The sequence below is a fragment of the Vespa velutina genome, chromosome 2, assembly GCF_912470025.1.
Source record: "Vespa velutina chromosome 2, iVesVel2.1, whole genome shotgun sequence".
NCBI classification, from domain to species: domain Eukaryota; kingdom Metazoa; phylum Arthropoda; class Insecta; order Hymenoptera; family Vespidae; genus Vespa; species Vespa velutina.
In genome coordinates, this window is record NC_062189.1 from 2,158,436 (window position 1) to 2,179,161 (window position 20,726).

At 29.1% G+C, this 20,726-nt stretch overlaps 5 protein-coding genes across 12 annotated transcripts in view; 3 read left to right on the forward strand and 2 right to left on the reverse strand.

Moving 5' to 3' along the window:
- Positions 1–627, forward strand: part of LOC124957610 (probable nuclear transport factor 2) — a 4,274-nt gene extending 3,647 nt beyond the window's left edge. For all 3 annotated transcript variants that reach the window (XR_007103675.1, XM_047514646.1, XM_047514644.1), the window contains exon 5: positions 67–627. The gene's annotated coding sequence lies outside the window, so the exon portion shown is untranslated. The remainder of the gene's footprint in view (positions 1–66) is intronic.
- Positions 1–5,937, reverse strand: part of LOC124957607 (4-hydroxyphenylpyruvate dioxygenase) — a 6,374-nt gene extending 437 nt beyond the window's left edge. Inside the window, exons 1-15 of one of the 5 annotated variants that reach the window (XM_047514633.1) lie at positions 5,738–5,937; positions 5,290–5,591; positions 4,890–5,091; positions 4,548–4,743; positions 2,237–2,263; positions 2,111–2,173; positions 1,882–1,986; positions 1,539–1,664; positions 1,311–1,400; positions 1,108–1,208; positions 958–1,035; positions 633–867; positions 423–545; positions 236–352; positions 1–135 (exon numbers count right to left, since the gene is read on the reverse strand). The exon at positions 1–135 is cut by the window's left edge and continues 437 nt beyond it. In XM_047514633.1, coding sequence (XP_047370589.1) covers positions 61–135; positions 236–352; positions 423–545; positions 633–867; positions 958–1,035; positions 1,108–1,208; positions 1,311–1,400; positions 1,539–1,664; positions 1,882–1,986; positions 2,111–2,173; positions 2,237–2,263; positions 4,548–4,743; positions 4,890–4,909 — 1,356 coding nt within the window. In that variant the 5' untranslated portion in view covers positions 4,910–5,091; positions 5,290–5,591; positions 5,738–5,937 and the 3' untranslated portion in view covers positions 1–60. Of the gene's footprint in view, positions 136–235; positions 353–422; positions 546–632; positions 868–957; positions 1,036–1,107; positions 1,209–1,310; positions 1,401–1,538; positions 1,665–1,881; positions 1,987–2,110; positions 2,174–2,236; positions 2,264–2,506; positions 2,917–4,547; positions 4,744–4,857; positions 5,092–5,289; positions 5,592–5,737 lie in introns of those variants that run through there. The other 4 variants (XM_047514634.1, XM_047514635.1, XM_047514636.1 and 1 more) reach the window with 4 other exon arrangements.
- On the forward strand, positions 5,735–12,816 carry LOC124957605 (zinc finger protein 658B-like). 2 transcript variants are annotated; one of them, XM_047514630.1, is made up of 3 exons: positions 5,735–6,445; positions 6,882–7,215; positions 7,360–12,816. In XM_047514630.1, the coding sequence occupies exons 1-3, from the start codon at positions 6,272–6,274 to the stop codon at positions 10,662–10,664; spliced, it is 3,813 nt and encodes a 1,270-aa protein (XP_047370586.1). In that variant the 5' UTR covers positions 5,735–6,271; the 3' UTR covers positions 10,665–12,816. The 2 variants fall into 2 exon arrangements, with proteins under 2 accessions (XP_047370586.1, XP_047370587.1); XM_047514631.1 differs by having other exon boundaries at positions 5,737–6,165.
- Positions 12,167–15,034, reverse strand: LOC124957606 (transmembrane protein 209). Its single transcript, XM_047514632.1, has 8 exons — positions 14,844–15,034; positions 14,604–14,729; positions 14,222–14,517; positions 13,758–14,093; positions 13,555–13,688; positions 13,147–13,473; positions 12,842–13,063; positions 12,167–12,758 (listed from the first exon to the last, which is right to left on the reverse strand). Exons 1-8 carry the CDS (start codon positions 14,888–14,890, stop codon positions 12,630–12,632), a joined length of 1,617 nt encoding a protein of 538 aa, XP_047370588.1. The 5' UTR covers positions 14,891–15,034; the 3' UTR covers positions 12,167–12,629.
- Positions 15,035–15,377: 343 nt separating this feature from the next.
- On the forward strand, positions 15,378–20,476 carry LOC124957840 (leukocyte receptor cluster member 8 homolog). The gene is made up of 6 exons (XM_047515241.1): positions 15,378–15,732; positions 16,325–16,722; positions 16,798–17,987; positions 18,082–18,415; positions 18,565–18,772; positions 19,337–20,476. Exons 1-6 carry the CDS (start codon positions 15,587–15,589, stop codon positions 19,497–19,499), a joined length of 2,439 nt encoding a protein of 812 aa, XP_047371197.1. The 5' UTR covers positions 15,378–15,586; the 3' UTR covers positions 19,500–20,476.
- Positions 20,477–20,726: the final 250 nt, after the last annotated feature.

The window sequence follows — 20,726 nt, forward strand, 5'->3', positions numbered from 1 at the left end:
GTTATATTATAATAATCTTATTGTTATTTATCGATGCAATAACATTTTCCACAATATATATTACAGATTGCCACGCTTAGCTTGTTCAAGTTCGATTGCTTCAAACAGAGCTTGGAAATTTCCAGCACCAAACCCCTGTGACATAATAAATATCATTTCTGCTACTTATATAACGTGTTATATAAATTTAAAAATTCAAAATTAATATTATTAAAAAAATTATTCTTAGACTTACATTATGATTATGCCTTTGGATAACTTCTATAAAGAGAGTCGGTCGATCTTGCATATTCTTAGTAAAGATTTGTAATAGATAACCATTTTCATCATAGTCAATTAAAATTTTTAATTCCTGAAGAGTTGTTATGAGAAATAGTCAACAATTAAAAGATTATTATTTTTTTAAATATTATATACAATACCTGTAATATTTTCAAATCTTCTATAATTTTGACTTTGCTACTGTTCAAACGGTTCTTCAGCATATCATAATAATTATCAGGAACATCAAGAAATTCCATACCTCTTTTTCGTAAATTTTGTATCTAGAATAACAATAACAACAAAGTTATATTATTATAATCAAAAGCAAAAGAATAAATATAATAAATCTATAATAAAATATTACTTACGCTTGTAATTATGTTATTAGTATTCAAAGCTATATGTTGTACACCAGCATCGCCATAATATTCAACATATTCTTGAATTTGAGAACGTTTCTTACCAGGTGCTGGTTCATTAATTGGCATTTTAACAGTTTCTTCCCAATTAGTCATAACGATAGAACGTAATGAAGAATATTGGGTATGTAATTGAGTATCATCTACTGACCAAAATCTATGAAACTGTAAGCATTCTTCATACCTAAAATAAAATATACCAAAATTTAATAAAAATGATATATATATATATATATATATATTATGTTTAAAAATATATAATTTATTTGTTTACCATTTAGCTACAGGTTCCATTTGTTTATCAGCTTGATTTCCTACAATGTGATCTATAAATTTTAAATGAATTGCTGGCCTGTAATTTCATTGAGGAAAAAATATTAATAAGAAAATGTGTATTTTTTAAGTATAATGTTATGACACTTACAAATGTTTAATAAGTATGTCTTCTGAGGCTTTTACAAATCCAGGTAGAAAGAATCCTTCGTATTTACTTCTGTCAATCAAAGTATGATGGGTGTCTCCATACTAGTTAAAAAAAAAAAATTTATGTATATATATTAGATATATAATTGTAATAATTGTGTTTAATTATTTATTTATTTATTTTTTTTTTTTCGAATAACTCACCGTTTGCAACGTGGCTAGTCTAATAATACCAAACTCATCTTTTTCTTCCCATATGTCTTTTATAATTTTTGCACCCTTTTGTTTTGCTACCTAAGCAAATAAAAAACATTTTTATTTTTTATTTTTCTTTTTTTTTCAAATTATAAAACAATTTAATAATATCTTCAATCGATTTTTTTTCTTTTTTAATTAACTAATTTTGTATTCAATTTTGTCATTTGTATTTACCCTAACGATAGTATCGATATCTTCGACTTTGAAAGCAATATCTCGAACACCATCACCGTGCTGAGAAAGGTGATTCCCCATTTCTTCATTTCCAGGCTCGTAGGCTGATTCAAAAACAAATATTATCTAGGAAAAATAATTTCTGTTAATGTATTATTATTTTTATTTACTTAATAATAAAAGTATAATAAATATCATCATGAAAAAAAGAGTATTTTTATTAAAAAATTTTATTTAAATTACTTTTTATTTTCATTCGAAATATTGAGAAATTCGAAAAAAAAAATGTCAAGAAATTTTGTAAATTATACATATACTTATATATATATATATATATAATAACCTGATCCTGTTTAACAGCATGTGCTACTATATGTCTTGAGCCAGTTTCTAAACCACGATAACCAAACGGTTCAAATCCCATCCTTGCGCAATAAAAGCTAGCCGCCTATAAAAGAAAAAGAAAGGTGTAATATTGAGTGAAAAGAATTATGCATAGAAACATTAGTGTATATCCATGTGCGATACGATATGTTTTTTTTTCTTTTTCTTTTTTTTTTTTTTTTTTTTACCTGTTTTGCATTTCCAACCCAGAATTTTACATGGTCAAAACTTAAAAATTTTCCACCAACAGGCTACAAAAAAAAGTAAATAAATGAGTCAGTCTTTGTATGATTAGAAAAAATTATATTACGTACCTTTTTACCTTTGTCCGTGTAAGTAGTCTGTATATATAGAGAGAGAGAAAGAGAGAGAGAGAGAGAGAGAAAGAAAAAAAAATAAAAATTAATGTGATAAATTTTTATATAAAAAATTATTCATACATATATATATATATATATATATATATTTAATATATATATATATATATATATATATATATATATGTATATAATAAAATTAATATTATATTATATATAAATATTTTATAATATTACAATATAAAAAAATTCATTATAGTATTTTACATTTCTTTACCATTTTAGAATTACAATATTTGTAATTTGTAACACGTTGTTTAAACTAAGTAACCTGTTGCAGTTCGTCTCTGTATTTTTAGATAAATTGTCTGAATTTCGCAAAGTTATCCGCTTAAATATGAGCGCGTTCGTTCTGCGATTTCAATAATACCTGCATGCGATTGGTCAGAATAAAGAAACCTGTGATGTCAATATTTAAATTTGTTGATAATAGCATTATTACAACAATATATCAATGATATTTATGTTGATGGTATGTTAAAGCAGGTTTTTCTAGTATTTGCATATATTATACTGATATTTTCATAAAATAGAGGCCAATCCTGTTTCGTCATTATCGAGAACACACCTTCGTCGATGCGTCAATGAAGAAGTAAAAACAATTTTTTTCACGTTTTCACATTGATTGGTATAAAATAAAATTTTTTTTTCTAATGCACACGCACACACATAAACATACTCTCGTTTATAGATTTAAAATAAAAGTTTATATATGTATATATATATATATATATAATATGTAATTTTTTCACAATGATTTGGCTACACGTAGATCTCATATGTGCAATTATTACATTTTGCATAGCATTTAAATAAATTTTATTCTAATACAGACTAAAAATAAAATCTTTATGTAAAACTATTTTTTTTTCTTTTTCATATTGTAAATTTATTGAAAGGTAATACAATGAATGAATAAACTTTATTTGGTCTTACATTTAATATTTGTTCATAAATCAAACTTTTATACTATTTGTCAAAAAATCTTATAATAATCATTTTTCTTGGAATAACTAAATCTAATATTCCAGAATTTTATATTAGTTTTATTTATCATTTTTCAAAATAGAACATTTTGTGCAATTATTCAAATGAGAAATAATTTCTGTAATTAAGATTTATTATTTTACCTTGTTTTTAGAGACTAGATGCAAGTTGTATATGTATATGTGTATGTATATATATATATATATATATATATATATATATATATATATGTACATATATGATATATGATATATATAAATATTACAGATCATTGTATATTGAAATATAAAAAATTAAAATACATATTTATTTTGTTTTCACATTAAATGCAAACTATCGCGAATATTCTTTATATCTTATCTAAGTTTTTATTGAAATATCTCCACTAAAATTTTAATGTATCTTTTTTGTATCATCAGATATCAATCAAGTTTGGTATTTTCATTGCATCACTGAATTTGTATCACAGATGTGAAATTTATTCAATTATCGATATTATTTATTCTTTATTAATGTGGAGAGAGATAAGATAGTTTATTATCTATAAGAACTTCATATGAATGTGTTTTACAACAGAGAAAGTACATATTTGGATTCAAATTGTATATTATCATACTTTGTTTTTTGTTTTTTATGACATGAAACTATTGCAAAGATGTTAAAAATTAAGTAAGATTCATAACATATATCCTTATTGATTCAATATTAACGTTTTCATCGAATAACTTTGTCGTATGAAGGTGGAGCAGCTTCGTCTGAAGAATCAGGCGGTGGAATTAAAATAGCTATATGGTATGGCGGTGGTGGATGTTGTCTGATAACTGGTATAGGTCTTAAATTTTCGGTAGTAGATAAACTCGCATTATTTAAAGATGCAATCTGATTCTCTTGAATATGATTTTCTTGACGACTATTCTCGTGAGTACGACGACAAAGAATGGAATACAGACATGCAAGTAGCAGAAGCGTCAATAGACCACAAAATACAAATATTTCCAAACCTGGGCCCTGTTTAAAAGAAAGCAATTGAAAAAATTCATATATATATATATATATATATATGAACATCTCTTATGAAAGTAAGCAGATAGAGTTTGTTGGAAATCAAATCCGCTATAACTTGAAAACCAAATCAAATAGGACATATGTTTACATGAATTTTTTTATTGTTTAAATGTGCTGAAATTGTCCCTAAAACATTTCCTACTTATTTTGGGATATCCTGTATAATAGCGTAGAACATATTTAATGAATATTTTACCTCATGGCCAAAAGAAAATTTTGCTGCTATGACAAATCCTGTCGCCAATACAAATGTAATCCAAACTCCGCAACGTAATCTATAACCAGCCAGTTCAGCATCACTGAATTCTGATAAATCTAAAATACTTCTGTTTGTACCACTTGCAACTGTATTAGATAATATTAGTTGGTTGTTCCCAGCATTGGTTACATTACTGTAATTATAAAACATTATATAATTACAATATTCAATTATACGATTCTTTAAACGCGTGACAAATAAATTATTCTAACATAAGTTCAATAATGGTTAAATCGTTTATAAGTACTTTCTGTCGATAGGCATGTATAAGTGAGTCACCCTGTATATAAGAAGAACATGTTCCTCAGGATCTTCCTAATGAATCTCCTTTGATTATTAATTCTTCAAGTATAAGCGTTGTACAGAATTGATCGATGATAAATTTCACGATTCATTGCTACTAATTCTTTCGTATTAGTTAAAATATCGCCTAAGGATTGATATTATTAAGCTCTGTCACATTTTCAATCATACTAAAGCTCTGAAAAACGACAAAGTGTGTATAACTTTTAAGATATCTATCAGAACAAAATTTGTAAATTGTCAAGTAGAAATTGAACATAGCTTTGCAATATTTTTTGTTTCTATATTTGGCATATACATAAGATATATTAAAATATATATTATTCAAATTAATTAAAGAATTTCATATTTAAAAGGATCATCATATATAACCCACCTGTCAGAGAAATCCTAATATCTCCCCGACGGCATGTTCATTAAACCAAAACGAAACGTGCATTCTTCTTTCTAATAATCCATTTATTTAATCGAGCTTTATTCTTAATATTGGGATGTTAAAAGAATCCGCAAACTGCACACTCTTATCATTTCAAATTTTTTTTACAAACATCATTCACATACTTCCGATTATTTGAAAATTAGGTTCTCTACGATTTGCGCATTCTAAATCGATCCGGTGCAGCAGCGCATACACCAGCATACATGGTCTTCTCGTCGTTTATCTAGAATAAACATTACCTAAAGACGATAAAAAAAAAAAAAAAATATTATTATATCTAAATATCGATTATCAAAGAGTAAAGCTTCACGAATAACTCTATCGTCTTCGTACGTATCCTGAATAAGGATAATATTATTTGTATTGTATCAACGAATAGACGTACGAATAATATTTTTTATTTCCTTCATCAATTAAAACACAGTGTCTTTCGAGCGGAACTTTGGTTTTTTTTTAAATTCTAACGACAATTAAATTAATACGTGTTATATTTGAAAAAAGCAATGTTAACGACAAATAAAAAAAAAAATAATAATAAGAGAAAGCTTGTCGTTGTTTATGCACACGTGGTTATTCCGAAATCTTAGTTTGAAATGGTTTGAAATCAATGTAGTTTTTATTAAAGTTGTTCTATAATTTTTCTCTAGATGGCAGCATTAGTAACGTTAAAAGAACGGCGCAAATAAAGAGAAGACAGCGCGAAGGTTTCGAAGAAGCACTATTATCATGTATCATCGTGTACTACCTTGCGTTCACTTGCTCCACCTTGAAGAGGTGTATGAAATAATAGGATAAAGGTAGAGAAAGAGAAAGGCAAGTGGAAGTTAAGTTGAGTTGAGTTAAGTTGGATTGAATTGAAAGTTTAGTGGAGTGGAGCCAGGAGTGTTAGTGGGCATAAGCCTGGTCCATTAAACAAAACATGGACGCCGTAGAAATAAGTACGTCGGATCCACCGCAAAGTGAACAAGAAATTGTGTCTACCGTGGAGATATGTCGTATATGTCTTCTTGGTAATCTGGTGATGCGAGATCTTTTTCTGGGAAATGAGGTCGCCTCTTTATCGGCTAAAGCGATGAGTTTCGCGAACGTTAAGGTTAGATACCAACAGTTTTGAGAGGTTAAATTCTACGTAAGAAGATAAAAACAAATACATGTGATACATTTTATTATAGTTTCGATCTTATCAGTACAGTAAATTTATAGATGATTACATGTATATATGTGTCTGTTTGTGTGTGTGTGTGTGTATATATATGTGTATATATATATATATACATATATACATATATATATATACACACATATGTATATATGGACATACGGCTATACATATATATATATTTTTTTTTTTATACTCTATTCGTTTTGCTTCATTCATAGAATCGTTTTCTATCCTGACTGAGACTGACACATATGATGGATCTTTTGCTGTTCAATAACATTCATTTTTTCACAATCATAATGAATTCATTTTCATTTCATTGCTATCTTTAATCCAGCTATATCATGATTTTTGTACATTTATACAGATGTTACCAGGAGATGGCTTACCTCCTCGCGTTTGTAACGAATGTGCAGATAAACTTGAATCTGCATATGAATTTAAACTTCAAGTCGAACAAGCTGACAATGTATTAAGAGAAAGATTCGATGGTATTAAAGAAGAATTATTTTTTAACGAAGTTGAAGTACATTTGGAGGTAGATAGAAATGAAGCTATCAATGACATTCATTTAGAATCCCATTACCAACATGCCGCTGAAGTATTAACAGAGGGATCAGAAAATGAAAAATCTCTCTTGAAAGAGCAATTGGCATTGTTACAAGTTGAAAAATTGGTAGAAAGAGAACAATTAAGAGAAGGTAAGTTAACTGTTAATATACATTGCTATGATATTTGTTTTCGCATAAGAAAAAAAAAAACTATTATAGTATTAATAAAAAAGTTTAAATAAAATATAAGAAATTAAAAATATATTAAAATACAATACATTTTTATATATTCAGAAGAAAATAATTCACAAATATTGGAGCAACAAGGTATAATGAACAATTCTCATAATCAAGAAAAATACACAAATCAAATAGATGAAGATGCTTGTACGTTGGTGAATAATCCAGAAAATCAAGAAGTATTAAAATCAGATGGCATTAATGAAAACTGTACAGATGCGATTCCTGCAGAGGAACATGATTATATTATGCAACAGGATTATGTTATGAATGAACAATTTTCTTCTCAAGAATCTAAATCATCTAAAGAGAATATTACGCAATGCAATGAACCGCTTACGGAATCAAATATACTTGAAGATTGTAAAATGGATACAGAACATATGCCGCTTACAAATATTGACACGCTTGTTGAAAAAGACCTGTCTCTGACTGAAATTAGAAAAAGTAAACGAAAATCATCGCGACGAAATTTTACAAGTGACAGAGATTCCGACGAAGAAAATTATTTCGAAAATTTAAATCTTAGTTCTCGTCTTAAGAGAGCACAAGCCGATAGATCAGAAAAGATTTACTTTATGTGTTATCTTTGCGACAAACAATTTCTTTCTAAGAATGTATTGAAAGAACATATGCATTCACATGAGGAAATTAGGCGAGCTTTGTCTCTTAAAAAAGTGCCTGAAAAATCATCAAAGATATCTAATACTACACCAAAAATGCCACCATCTGGGAAAAGGGCTAACAAGTGTCCATATTGTGGGAAAGAATATTTATACATAATTTCATTCAGCAAACATCTTAAGCAACATGAAAAAGAAAAAGAAAATGCTAAAGAAGATTCCATGCCCCTTGAAATATCATTTCACGAAGACGAACATAGTTTAGGTTTTGATAACCATAGTAATTCACAATATTCGGATTATGCATGTAGAAAGACGGCGAGACAAGAGGAAGCATATAATGAGAACGAGGAGGAGAAAGATGATCACGAAACAGAAAAACAAAGAAAGAAATCTCACTTGGAAACGTTTGAATGTGAAAAATGTTCTGAAAAATTTTATACAAGACGAAGTTTAAGAAAGCACGCACTTTCACACGTTAACTTAAAGTGTAATGTCTGCAATGAAAAGTTTGACGAGGTTGAGCAATTAAAAAATCATCGTGCAAAACATGTAGTAGAAGGTATGTTAATGGATCAAGATTTAGAAGAAGATATAGAACACCATATAATTAACAAAGACGATGAAGAACAAGAAATTAAAGGTGATAATGAAGACGATTCAGAAATTGAGAATAATATTGACGATGTTCAAGATAAAGAAAAGTGGGCAGAAACAAAAGAATCCAAATGTCCGCACTGTCCGTCGACGTGTTCTCACAAGAAATCTTCGAGGCATATTGAAACACACACGGCTTCAAAATACAGCTGTAAAGTATGTTGTCAACAATTTACGAGAAAAGATCATTTACGAAGGCATACTGAACAGCATGGAAGAATAAAGACATATAAATGTACGCAATGCAATAAAACATTTGGAAACGAATTGACTTTACGTAATCATCTGATAGCGACCAATCATAAGACTTTCGTTCATGGACAAGAATATGATCCTAATAAACGTATAAAACGAGTGGCAGCTAAAGCTGCACAAAAGATTATTGATAAAATAAAAACGGAAGACGGTTTAGAGGATTATGACGAAGATGATGATAATAATGATATAATCGATATGGACGTTCGTCATAATCGTAAGCAAGAAAATTCTTTTAAGAAAACTAATAATAGGAAGGAATTAGAATGCGCCACTTGTAATAAAAAATGTAATTCGAAACAAACTCTGACAAAGCATATGGAGCAACATGTAAAAGATGAAAAAGCAGAGAAAGTGGATAGATTGGACAAGTTTAAAAAGCCAGCAGAAAAAAAGGAACAACAAAGGATAGGTGGTGGTATGGAATTAGGAAAGGACGAAGACGATGACGATGATAATTCAGATTTCGAAAGTGGTTTGGATTGGCCGATGGATAATCACGAATGTGCAACATGTAAAAAAAGATATAGTACGAAAAAGTCTCTGTTGCGACATCAATTACTTCACGAGGAACCAAATTTCGAATGTGATATATGTAATGTCAAGTTTTATCGTAAGGATAAATTAAAAGCTCATTATGATAAATGCTCAGAAAAAAATCCTGATCAAGTTAGGAAGTGCAATATTTGTGGTGATAGTTTTGAAAATAATGAAATGCTTCGACAACATAGAGCTAAACATGTAACTGAAGGAATATTAACAGAGGAAGATTTAAGAGATATTGAACCACGTCCTGAAGAAAGAAAGCAGGGAGAGAAAATTGTTAGAAAAAGAAGGACAGATATAGTAGGCCTTGAATGTACAGAATGTAATAAACATTATACATCTAGGAAAGGTCTATTACGTCATATACAAGTACACGAAGGTAAGAAATATTTATGTGACATATGTCCAAAGAAATTCTATAGAAGAGAACATTTAAAAATTCATGTAGCTAAGCATAATATGATTAAACCGTATAAATGTACAAGATGCACAAAACGATTTATTAAAGAAGAACAGCTTACGAATCACTTATCGAAACACGATAGGCCATTTAAGAAAAACAAAGAAACGGATAGTTCAAAAAGATTTTTATGTGAAATCTGTTCTAAAAGTTTCACCCAATCGACTACTTTAATAGCACATTTAAGAGCACACAATGGTATAAAGCCATATGTTTGTGAAGTATGTTCTAGACCTTTTACAACAAATGCATATCTAAAAATGCATATGAGGACGCATACACAGGAAAGACCATATATATGTCAGTATTGTTCTAGAGCATTTGCCCGAGCTGATACTCTTGCTAATCACTTAACGTCACATACCGGTGAAGCTAAGTATCATTGCAAATATTGCCCAAAAAATTTCCGTCGATTAAAGTCGTTAAAAGAACATGTTTTTATTCATACTGGTCAAAGGCCATATGCATGTCCAACGTGTGATCGCAGATTTAATAATAATGGTAGCCGTTATGCCCATAGCAAACGATGTAAACAAAACTTTTCGCAAAATCAGAATCGCACTCAAACCCTTACTGAAGTTCAAACGCAACAACCACCACAGAGAATACAACAGACTCTTACTCAAGCACAGGTGGTTAAAGCACCAAACATTAAGACCATTACTATTACTAGACAAGCTGAGCCAGTAACTACACAACAAATAATGCAACATCAAGAAATATTAATGCCACTTATCCTACCACTCACTGTAACTCTCGCAGATGTAGGTGATGAAGTGATATTACCCGAGGGTACAAAAATATTTACAACGTCGTAATATGTCTAAAGATTATGCTAACAAAAGATTTAAATAATGTCATTGAAGAAAGGTAAAAAGAAATTAATGATGTACGATCTTTTGCTAGAACGCATTCTAATTTTATAGCATGAATGAAAAAAGGATTGAAAATATGAGCTCTATGCTCTCCTCGTATAATATTTCTCTTCTTTTCATTCCTATTAGGAAGAACAGTAAAATAATTTAACTAGTTCTGTCTTCTAGCAAAGCTGTTAATCTCAAAACAAAGAAAAAGACTATCTTGTATACTGTATACATAGAGACATGAAGTTTTCATGTATTAAATAAGTAAGCCTTACAGGCCCATTTTTAATGCATACTTGGTGCGGTGATATATGATTGTAATTATAATTATGTATAATACGTTATACTAAAGTTTATTTTTACAAGACGAAAGTGCAAATTATACAACTTGCATAGTCGGCGATTTAAGAGAAATATAACTGTATTAAAATATTATGTATCACAGGGCTGAGTATATATAACTTGAGAGAGAGAAATAGATTGTAAAAGCATGACATGATTTTTAATTGAAAAAGTGTCTAAGAATTAATATAAAAATTAATTGTGCTATCTGTTATCATATATATTACATATGAATTATATTTTTAATTAAAAGACATGCATAGTAAATTGTTATTAAATGGATTTTCCTTTTATCTGTTGTATTTTCATCTGCTTGATGTTTTATGTGAATGACAAGTTAATTCTAGTTTGAAAACAGGATCACAGGATCACAGTTTCATATTTTCATTTATTATAAATGTATCTCATATTTCTGTTAAAAAAACAGATATTTATTATAAAAGTTACTTAATGCATAAAAAAAAAAAAAAAAATAAAGTTATTTAACTTAATAGATAATTCTTTAAATGTTTAATTCATTATATGTGTTATTTTATGAAGATGCGTCGACTTTTTCATGTCGAAGTTAAATAATTGTTTAAAATAATCATATTGTTTTATATTGATTATAGAGTAATTTCATAATAATAATATTAATAATAATAATTTGTTACACACTGAATTAAGTTATACGTATCATTTTTTATGTTCTATAAAAGTCTGTACATCAAACGTTATTTCATATAAATATAATATGAAAAAAAAAAAAAAAAAAAAAAGAAAAAAAGAGAAAAAGACATGAAAAAAATTAATTAAAAAAATTATAATTCCATTATTTTTCTTAATTATTATCCTAACAGAAAGAGTAAATTAAATATAAGATATCAGAAAAAAAAAATTTCTCTCTATAAAAGATATCAAATTTGATAAAGACAATTATTATAAAATTTGGTACATGATTAGTGCATTTATAATACTGTTCAGCTTTACTTACAAAAAAATATATGCATTTATATATATACATATATATATATATATATATATATATATATATATATATATATATATATATATATATATATATATAAAAGAAAAAAAAAATAGTAGATACATTTAATAAATAATACTCAGCCCTGTATATTACGTCCTTTCACTATTGACGTCAGTTTAATTAGAAACACAAACAAATAGTACATACTAATGTATTTAATAATAATCCAGAAATATCTTTATTGATTACAAATCGTCATTTCTGTTTTATTTGTACATAATGGTAAGTATATGTGAATAAAGAGTTCGTAGCATTCAATGTAGTTCTCTCTCTCTCTCTCTCTCTCTCTCTCTCTCTCTCTCTCTCTCTCCCCCTCTCTCTCTCTCTCTCTCTCTCTCTTTTTGTCTGTCCATCATACCCGTATATAAAAACATACGCACAAATACGTTATAAAATATCAGTTAATTGTTTTTTAGTATATGTATGTTGATATATACTTGAAAATTTTTTATTCATAGAAAGATATCAAAATGAGATAAGATTGGTTTGTATAAATTATGTTAAGTGAAATTGTAGAAATTCCTTCTTTTCACACACACACACACATTTTAACCATCAATAACCCATAAGATATTAATACCTGATGCTCCTAAATTAACACGTCCTAACATACCATGATCACGAGTTTTAACAATGTATAAAAAAAGTAGAAGCGTATGAAATAAATTATTTCGACCCTAAAAAATATAAATTTTATATAAATTAAATTAAATTAATATTATATATATACATATATATTTATATGGAGTATTATATTTACCCGTTGAATTTCTTCGTAATCAGTTGGCAAAGAGTCGCCAGATAATGCTAGACAATAATGTGGTGGATTTACAGATTGAGACATTATTATGGGACCTTTATTTCTTGGTAAATCCATGCCTGATCGAGCCATATATCTTGATGAAAAAGGACGTGCATCTGGTTGATCTAAAGGAGCTTCTAATTGTGTGTCCATATAAGTTGCTGTTAAATGCATTATTATCTGTAAATTATATATAAATGTTGGATTTTTTGTTGACAAAAATTAATCTTACTTCTACAAAGAAATAATCAATAATTTCTTACAGCTGAATCAGTTGGTAAACTGGAATCCCATTCCTTGCCATTATGCGAACCTCCACTATTCCATTTGAATTCACTCATAGAACCTCCTTTAGCAAGTGTTTTAATTCTTTTCACTAGATATTCTTGATTATTGGACAATTCTAAAAAAGGTACTAATGTTGGAAGCGTTGGTATTGTAGACACTAAAAATTGTGCTTGTGCCAATTTTCTCAATCTATCCAAACCAATATGTCCTGGTTGAGAATCACTCAAACCATGACGAATTAAAGCTGAACATATATTATCGATCTCTACAGCAACTCTTTCGACCACAGTTTTACTAATCCACTAAAATAATTTCCAGAAAACAGACACATGTAGCATATTTTTTCTTTTAATCTAATTATAATAATATTAAAAAAAATTTACCATGCGGAGATTAGCAGTCCATTCATTAACTTTATTTGAATCGATTCTATATTTTCTCCAAACGTCTGGAATGCCAAAAGTACCTCTTGGTGAATTTCCTTCTTCTGCACCGGGACTTGTAGATTTTGATTTATCTAAATAAAAATCAATATTAATTGTAACAATCATAACTTATTTTACAGATATATTACAGCTTACTTTACCCATGTTAAAAGATAACATAGTAGGAGCAAGTTGATAAGCACATCTTCTCAATGAAGGGGAAACTTCATTGGGACTTCTTATAGCAGGATGCGTCCAAAATGAACTCAACAAGTTGGATGGTTGATCAATATTTGTCGAAAGTATGGTTTTCCTTTGCACGGATGCTTCTTTTAAATATTTTTGTAATTCAGCTTCGCTTTGAATGAAATTTTCACTTGTAAATGTACTATTCATAGAAGAGTTCAAAGATTTGTTGATCGATCCATCAGGACTAAGCTTCAATTTTGGAGATGATAGATTGCCATATTTACCAAATGTATTCATTGAATAATCCTCTTCAACAAAATATAATTATACACATAGTTTTTGTTCTATATGGCAAATAAAGATGTATTTGTGACAATAATATATCATTAACAAACATTGCAATATATTTATTTACGATTAAAATTTTTTTACTTACTGCTTTCACTTAACGAGGATCCAAGTGGTGTCATACGTCTATTAAGACTTATACAAGATAAATTCAAAGGTGTACTTAATTCTGATGCTTTCTGTGAAGTAGTTTCACTTTTGAAAAGTGGATCATCGTTTGATATCCCTAATAAAAGTTTTTGTCGTGGACTTAGTACAATTGGTTGTATATGAAAATTTGTCCAAACATACTGTATTATATGGTAAAGTGCATTTAAAGCAAATATTGATGCTAAGCACCATTCAATCCAAAAAAATGGTTTATAAGCTGTACCTCCATATAATCTATAATTTAAATAATATATGATTACGTAATAATTTATAATTATGTATTAATTGCATATTATTTATATATTAAAATTAAACCTTACATATCTGAGATAACGATGCTGAGAAGTATACTATTTATGAAAAACCAAGTGATATTTTTTCTTGCTTTATTTTGGATTTGTTTTAAATGAAGAGTTTGTTGAACTTGTGGCTTAGGTGTTAATATTCTATAAATAAATTATTTAAAAATTATTAATCCGTTAATATTTTTTCATCGAACTATCTAAAAATTAAAATAACGAAGTGTAATATTGAAATTGAATATATTAAAATTGAAATACCTTGCATTAGGAGAAATATGAGACATAGGAGAATGAAAGTCCCCCATTTTTAAATAATTTTATAAAAATATTTAATTCAAATTTTTAGAAACTCTACAAACTATGTAATAAAAAAATTTAAACAGTTTTTAACGTGTATAACACCGTATAACATGTTTTTTGCGTATAACTTCAAATTGATCAGATCAGGGGTAGCAACTGACAGAATATTCACTCATACTATGCAAATCGATATGTATCTTTCTTTATCTTTTTTTTTCCCCCAAAATATTAATCAGATATTAACATAAATAAAAATCATAAATAAATTTTGTTTTAATTTTAATTATATATAAATACATATATAATAAATAAGAACGTCTTTTAATTTTAATAACGAAATATATATATGTGTATATATATATATATATATATATACATATATATATCAAAGAAAATAAAGTCGAATTTCTTATGTTATTACTAAACATTTAAGTGTACAGATTAGGTTGGCAGCATTGCTGCGCGTTAGTTCCCACTAGTTCGATGAGTAATATTCTTTAGGTTTCCGGTTTGATGATACATTGTGAAAGGAAATATGGGTCGTATTACGTAGTGTTTCGTGAAGCTCGTACGTTTTATAATAATTTATTTATTGAAAATATTCGTAGTTTTAACGAAATAATCAATATTTCCTATTAGAAGTGATACGTGTGGTTAGATTTTGTCAAGAAATTGTTTCGAGATATTTTTTTTTAACGAGTATGTCGGAAGGGGAGATTTTAGCGTCTCAGAAGAAGCCGCAGCCATTTCAACAACCTCAGCAATTAGGAGCGGGTTCGATGGCGAATATGGCGTGGCAATATCCGTCACCTAATAATATGCATACTATGTTTCCATCTTATCCAGGGTAAAAATAATATTTTCAATCATTGATATGAAATACATTTATATATTAATTGAGCAATTTATTAAATCTCATATTAGACTTTGTTTTATATATATATATATATATATATATATATAGATATGTATATGTATATGTATATGTATATGTATATGTATATAAAAGTAATAATATATCAGATTGATTATTTATAGATGCAATTCTTTATATATTTTCTTATTTAATGTAAACATACATAAGATAGAACAAATTCTAAACAAGTTATAAATGAAACAATGAATATTTAAATATTTTTTATTTCAATTTAATTTATTTCCAATTTATTTTTTAATTTTTAATATGTATAAAAATTAAAGAACTTATCTTCCTGTTTTTCATATATTTATGATTAAATATATATGTTGTATTAATTCATGTAATTATAATATATTAACCTGTTAATTGGAAAGAACTAGATGACTTGTCATAAAGACCTAATTAATTTTTTTTCATAATGAAAGGATAAACATGTTATTTGTTTTTTATTCCTATTCAGAAAGCATTGTATTTTCCAATTATTTATTTTACGATTAATTCCATTTTATTTTTGTTACAGACAATTATATGGGACAGGATATCAAGGAGTACCGCATCAAGGTCAAATGTTTAATTATTATCACACGATGATGCCTGCCTATGGGCATGCTTTTAATCCACAGCAAATGCAGCAACAGCATCCGCAACATCAGCAACAGCAACAGCCTCTTCAGCAGCAGAATTCACAGGGAAATAATCAAATAAAACCGCAACTTCATCAACAGCCTCCAGTACCTGGGACCCCCATGACTTTAGACGACGATTCCGATCTTCCTCCTCTACCTCCTGGACCACCACCACCTCTACAACCTACTCAGCAACATAGCCAGGTACAACCATCGATGCAGCCTCATTCGGGATTTGTCTACGGTGCATTTTCCTATGGCAATTGGAATGGAGTGCATAATGACATCTCTCGTAAGTAGTTTTCATAAGATTATAAGAATCTTATATGTTAAAATCGATATAATTAGATAAGATTATACTTTTTAGAATACAATGGACAAGTTCGTTTCAATCTACAGAACAAGAAAGTTGGATTAGGATTTTCGCAATCAGGCAACAGTGGAGCTGCAAAGAAAAAACGTAAGAGGAACAAAAATCTAGCGGCACAATTCAACAATAACTTTCAGGGAAACAATACAACAACAACAAATTTTGTATCGGAACCTAATCTCAAAGTGGAGTTACCACCCTTACCTCCTATTCAACATGAAATAGCTGCTCCCCCTCCACCTATCGAGGAATCTCCTGATCCTGTTACACCTGCCACTACAACGGTCAGTGCATCTCTGAATACTAGTGTTCCAGTGGGAAGTACTCCCTCTATTGCGACGAATGCTAATCCAGTTGGGGATTGGCCTGACAGCTTAAAGAATTACGTGAACAGGTGTTACGAAAAGTGCAAAACGGCAGTTGACAAGGATCAGGTTGAAATTATACTCAAAGGGAAAATAACACGAGCTGCTAATGATGGCTCGCTTTGGGTAAAAGATTGGGACAAAGAGCCTTTACCTAGTATACACAGTGAACGTATGACCATGACGATAAAGCCTCAGAAGCCGCCATTAAAGTTGAATAATCCTTTGGCTAATCCATTGGCAAATACACAGGGAGGCTTGCGCAAGTCAGGGCTTTCCACTTCTCTTGGAGCTAGGCTTGGCGCGCGTCTCTCTGTGACTCATAGGCGATCAAGATCAAGGTCGCGATCGAGGTCGAGATCGAGATCAAGATCAAGATCGAAAACGAGGTCGAGGTCAAGGTCGAGGTCGAGGTCGAGATCAAGGTCGAGGTCACGTTCTCACTCACGTAGTCCCCCCTTACGGAAATACAGGCGTAGCACATCCTCTTCGTCTAACGTTAGCGATCGGGAATATGACAGCAAATCGTTGAAAACGAAAAAATCAACGCGAAATAAACAAAATCACAACAACAAGAAAACCAAGAAGACTAAGCAGACAAAATCACATTTCTATTCCGAGTTTGGTTTAGCTACAGGCAATAGCGATGAACTAGGATCCAAGGAGAAACTTCAACAACGTGCGGCACGATTTAACGATCCCATTTCTAGGACATTCAACACTAGCATTAGAGATGATCCGACCGCTGAGTTTGACTTCACCGGACTTCACATCGTTGGAACTTGCAAGGACTTAGAAAAACCATATTTACGCCTTACATCGGTAAGACATTTCAATAATATATATATATATTTCTTTATAGATATAAATGCTAATATTATTGTTAGAATAAAATTACATCTGTATAATCTTTTAGGCTCCAGCCCCATCTGCAATTCGACCGGTAAGTGTTCTTCAAAATTCGTTGGCCTATGTCAAGAATCGTTGGGTAGTGGAACAAGACTACAGATATGCTTGTGACCAATTAAAATCAATTCGTCAAGATCTTACCGTGCAAGGTATCAGAGATGCGTTTACTGTCCATGTTTATGAAACCCACGCTCGTGTAGCTTTAGAACGTGGAGATCATGAAGAATTTAATCAATGTCAAACACAATTAAGAATGTTATATCAAGATGTGGGAGGTGAAAATCGATGCGAATTTGTGGCGTACCGTATATTGTATTATATCTTTACAAAAAATACTTTAGGTAAATATAGAGAATCGTATAACAGTAATGTGTGTTACATAATGTGCCTATACGTATGAAATTTTTTAATATAATTTTTTTCTCTTTTTTTTTTTTTTCTTTTTTTTTTCTTTTTTTTTTTTTTTTTTTCTTTTTTTTTATTATTACAGATTTGACGACGATTTTAGCATCACTTAATGGAGAAGACAAAAAAGATGAGTGCATTAAACATGCATTGAAAGTTCGCTCAGCCTGGTGGCTGGGTAATTTTCATGCTTTATTCAAATTATACAGAAGCGCACCAAGAATGGCTGCTTTTCTTATGGATTGGTTCGCTGCTAGAGAACGCAAGATTGCTTTGAAACAAATGATAAAATCGTAAGTAAAAAATTATTTTCAGATTATTTATCATTGTATATCTTGATATTAATCAACAGGATAGTGATATTATATTTTATATAATGCATATGTTACCTAATTTTCAATATTTAATCTAACAATTTCTAACTAAATTGTGAAATAAAAATGTTTAGTTAGAAATTGCAAGTATAATTACTTTTCAATTATTTTTGAGCTACTTTTTGAAAAGTAGAAGCTTGAATGTAACAGTAAAAATGTATATACATATATTTATATTAAATTATTTTTATGTGTATATATATAAATTGTATAAAATACACAGATTTAATGATATAGGTAAACATAATTAAAAAATAGATAGGTAGAAAGAGAGAAAGTGAAATTATAATTATGAAGATTTCTGTTACAGGGTACTGCAGCTGAAAGTTGAATTTTTTTTTTTTATATATATATTATTCATATTTTATATTGTTCTATATATACATACATGTGTGTATCTGTAAATACATGCATACATACGTATATGTATATATATATATGTATATTTATTCGTCTAACGTATGTATTTCTTCTACTGTTTAGCTACCGGCAAAATTTGGCGGTTGATTTCATCGTAGCAGAATTGGCCTTTGAATCTTTGGACAAGTTCTATGAATTTGTCAGTGAATTTACATTGGTTTATGCTGATCCTGAACGGCGTCTAATCGACTGTAAAACAAGCAATGGTTGTCTAGGTGGTTGGTAAAAAAATGTCTCTCTTGCCTACTTCGCTATAAATCGTAAATGGCAATAATTAAATCGAAAAGCACTTTCTATGTGCATACATATGTATATGCATATGTTTCCTGATTTGACATAATATGCATGTGTAACTTCTTACTTGCACATCCATATGCATATGCATATATTCCAAAGTTGATACGGGTTCATTACATTTTTCTTGCTTAAAGAGCTGATATAAACCAATTCTAAATAATTTCCAATCATTGTCATCGATTGGGAATGGTTTACAGCTCGAGCAAAGTTTTACTACTTGAAACATTCTTCGAGGAATTTGTGCATTATTGTTGTGTGCATGAAAGATTAAACTTCTGGAGTTATGAATTGTAAGAGAATAGGGGATACAAAATTCGTCATGATTGTTTGGTTGTTTGGATATTATAAAAAAAAAGAGAGAGAGAGAAGGAGAAAAGCCAGAAAGATCGAATAGTTTTATAACTTCTACAAAAAAATATCATATATATATATGTATATATATATATCTCAATCCAAGTCGGTATGAAACCGAAAGTTGTGAAAAATCAGTCAGAGGGCATGAAATTTATTTTCTTCATAAAAATTTCTCTTCTTCCATATTTCCAATCGTTCGGCTAAAAGATAAGCCATCAAATCTTTCTTCTTATTATCTGGTGCCAGGTATTCCAATGAATTCTTCGAATTCTTGGTAAACGTGTAGTAAATCATTCTTTTTGCTGCACACTTTTTATAAGGATAAAACTACAAATTATATGAAGAGGAACAAATTTCTGAAGATTTTAATCTGATGTGTCTGGGCGAACTATTGTTTCTGTGCCTGATCAATAAATGGATATCTTCAATTTGACAAGTGTTTTCTCATGGAATATTCTCTATGGAAAGGTAGAAGAAAATCATGAAATTTCGAAGACATCAGCACTATAAACATACAAAAATGAGTGGTGATTGAGATTTTCGATGCAAGAAGATCAATATAGGATACAATGAGGAGATGGAGGCTACCGTTTCTTTTTAGCAAAAAAAAAAAAAAAAAAAAAAAAAAGAAAAAAAAGAAAAAAAAGTAAATAAATAAATAAAAATAAAAATAAAAATAAAAAAAAAATAAATAAATACTCAAAAGAAGATTACATCCGCGAGAATAAACTTTAATATCATTTTTTTTATGCTGGACATTTGTATATATCTATCTTCTGCGAACCAACCAAGTTCTAGTTTT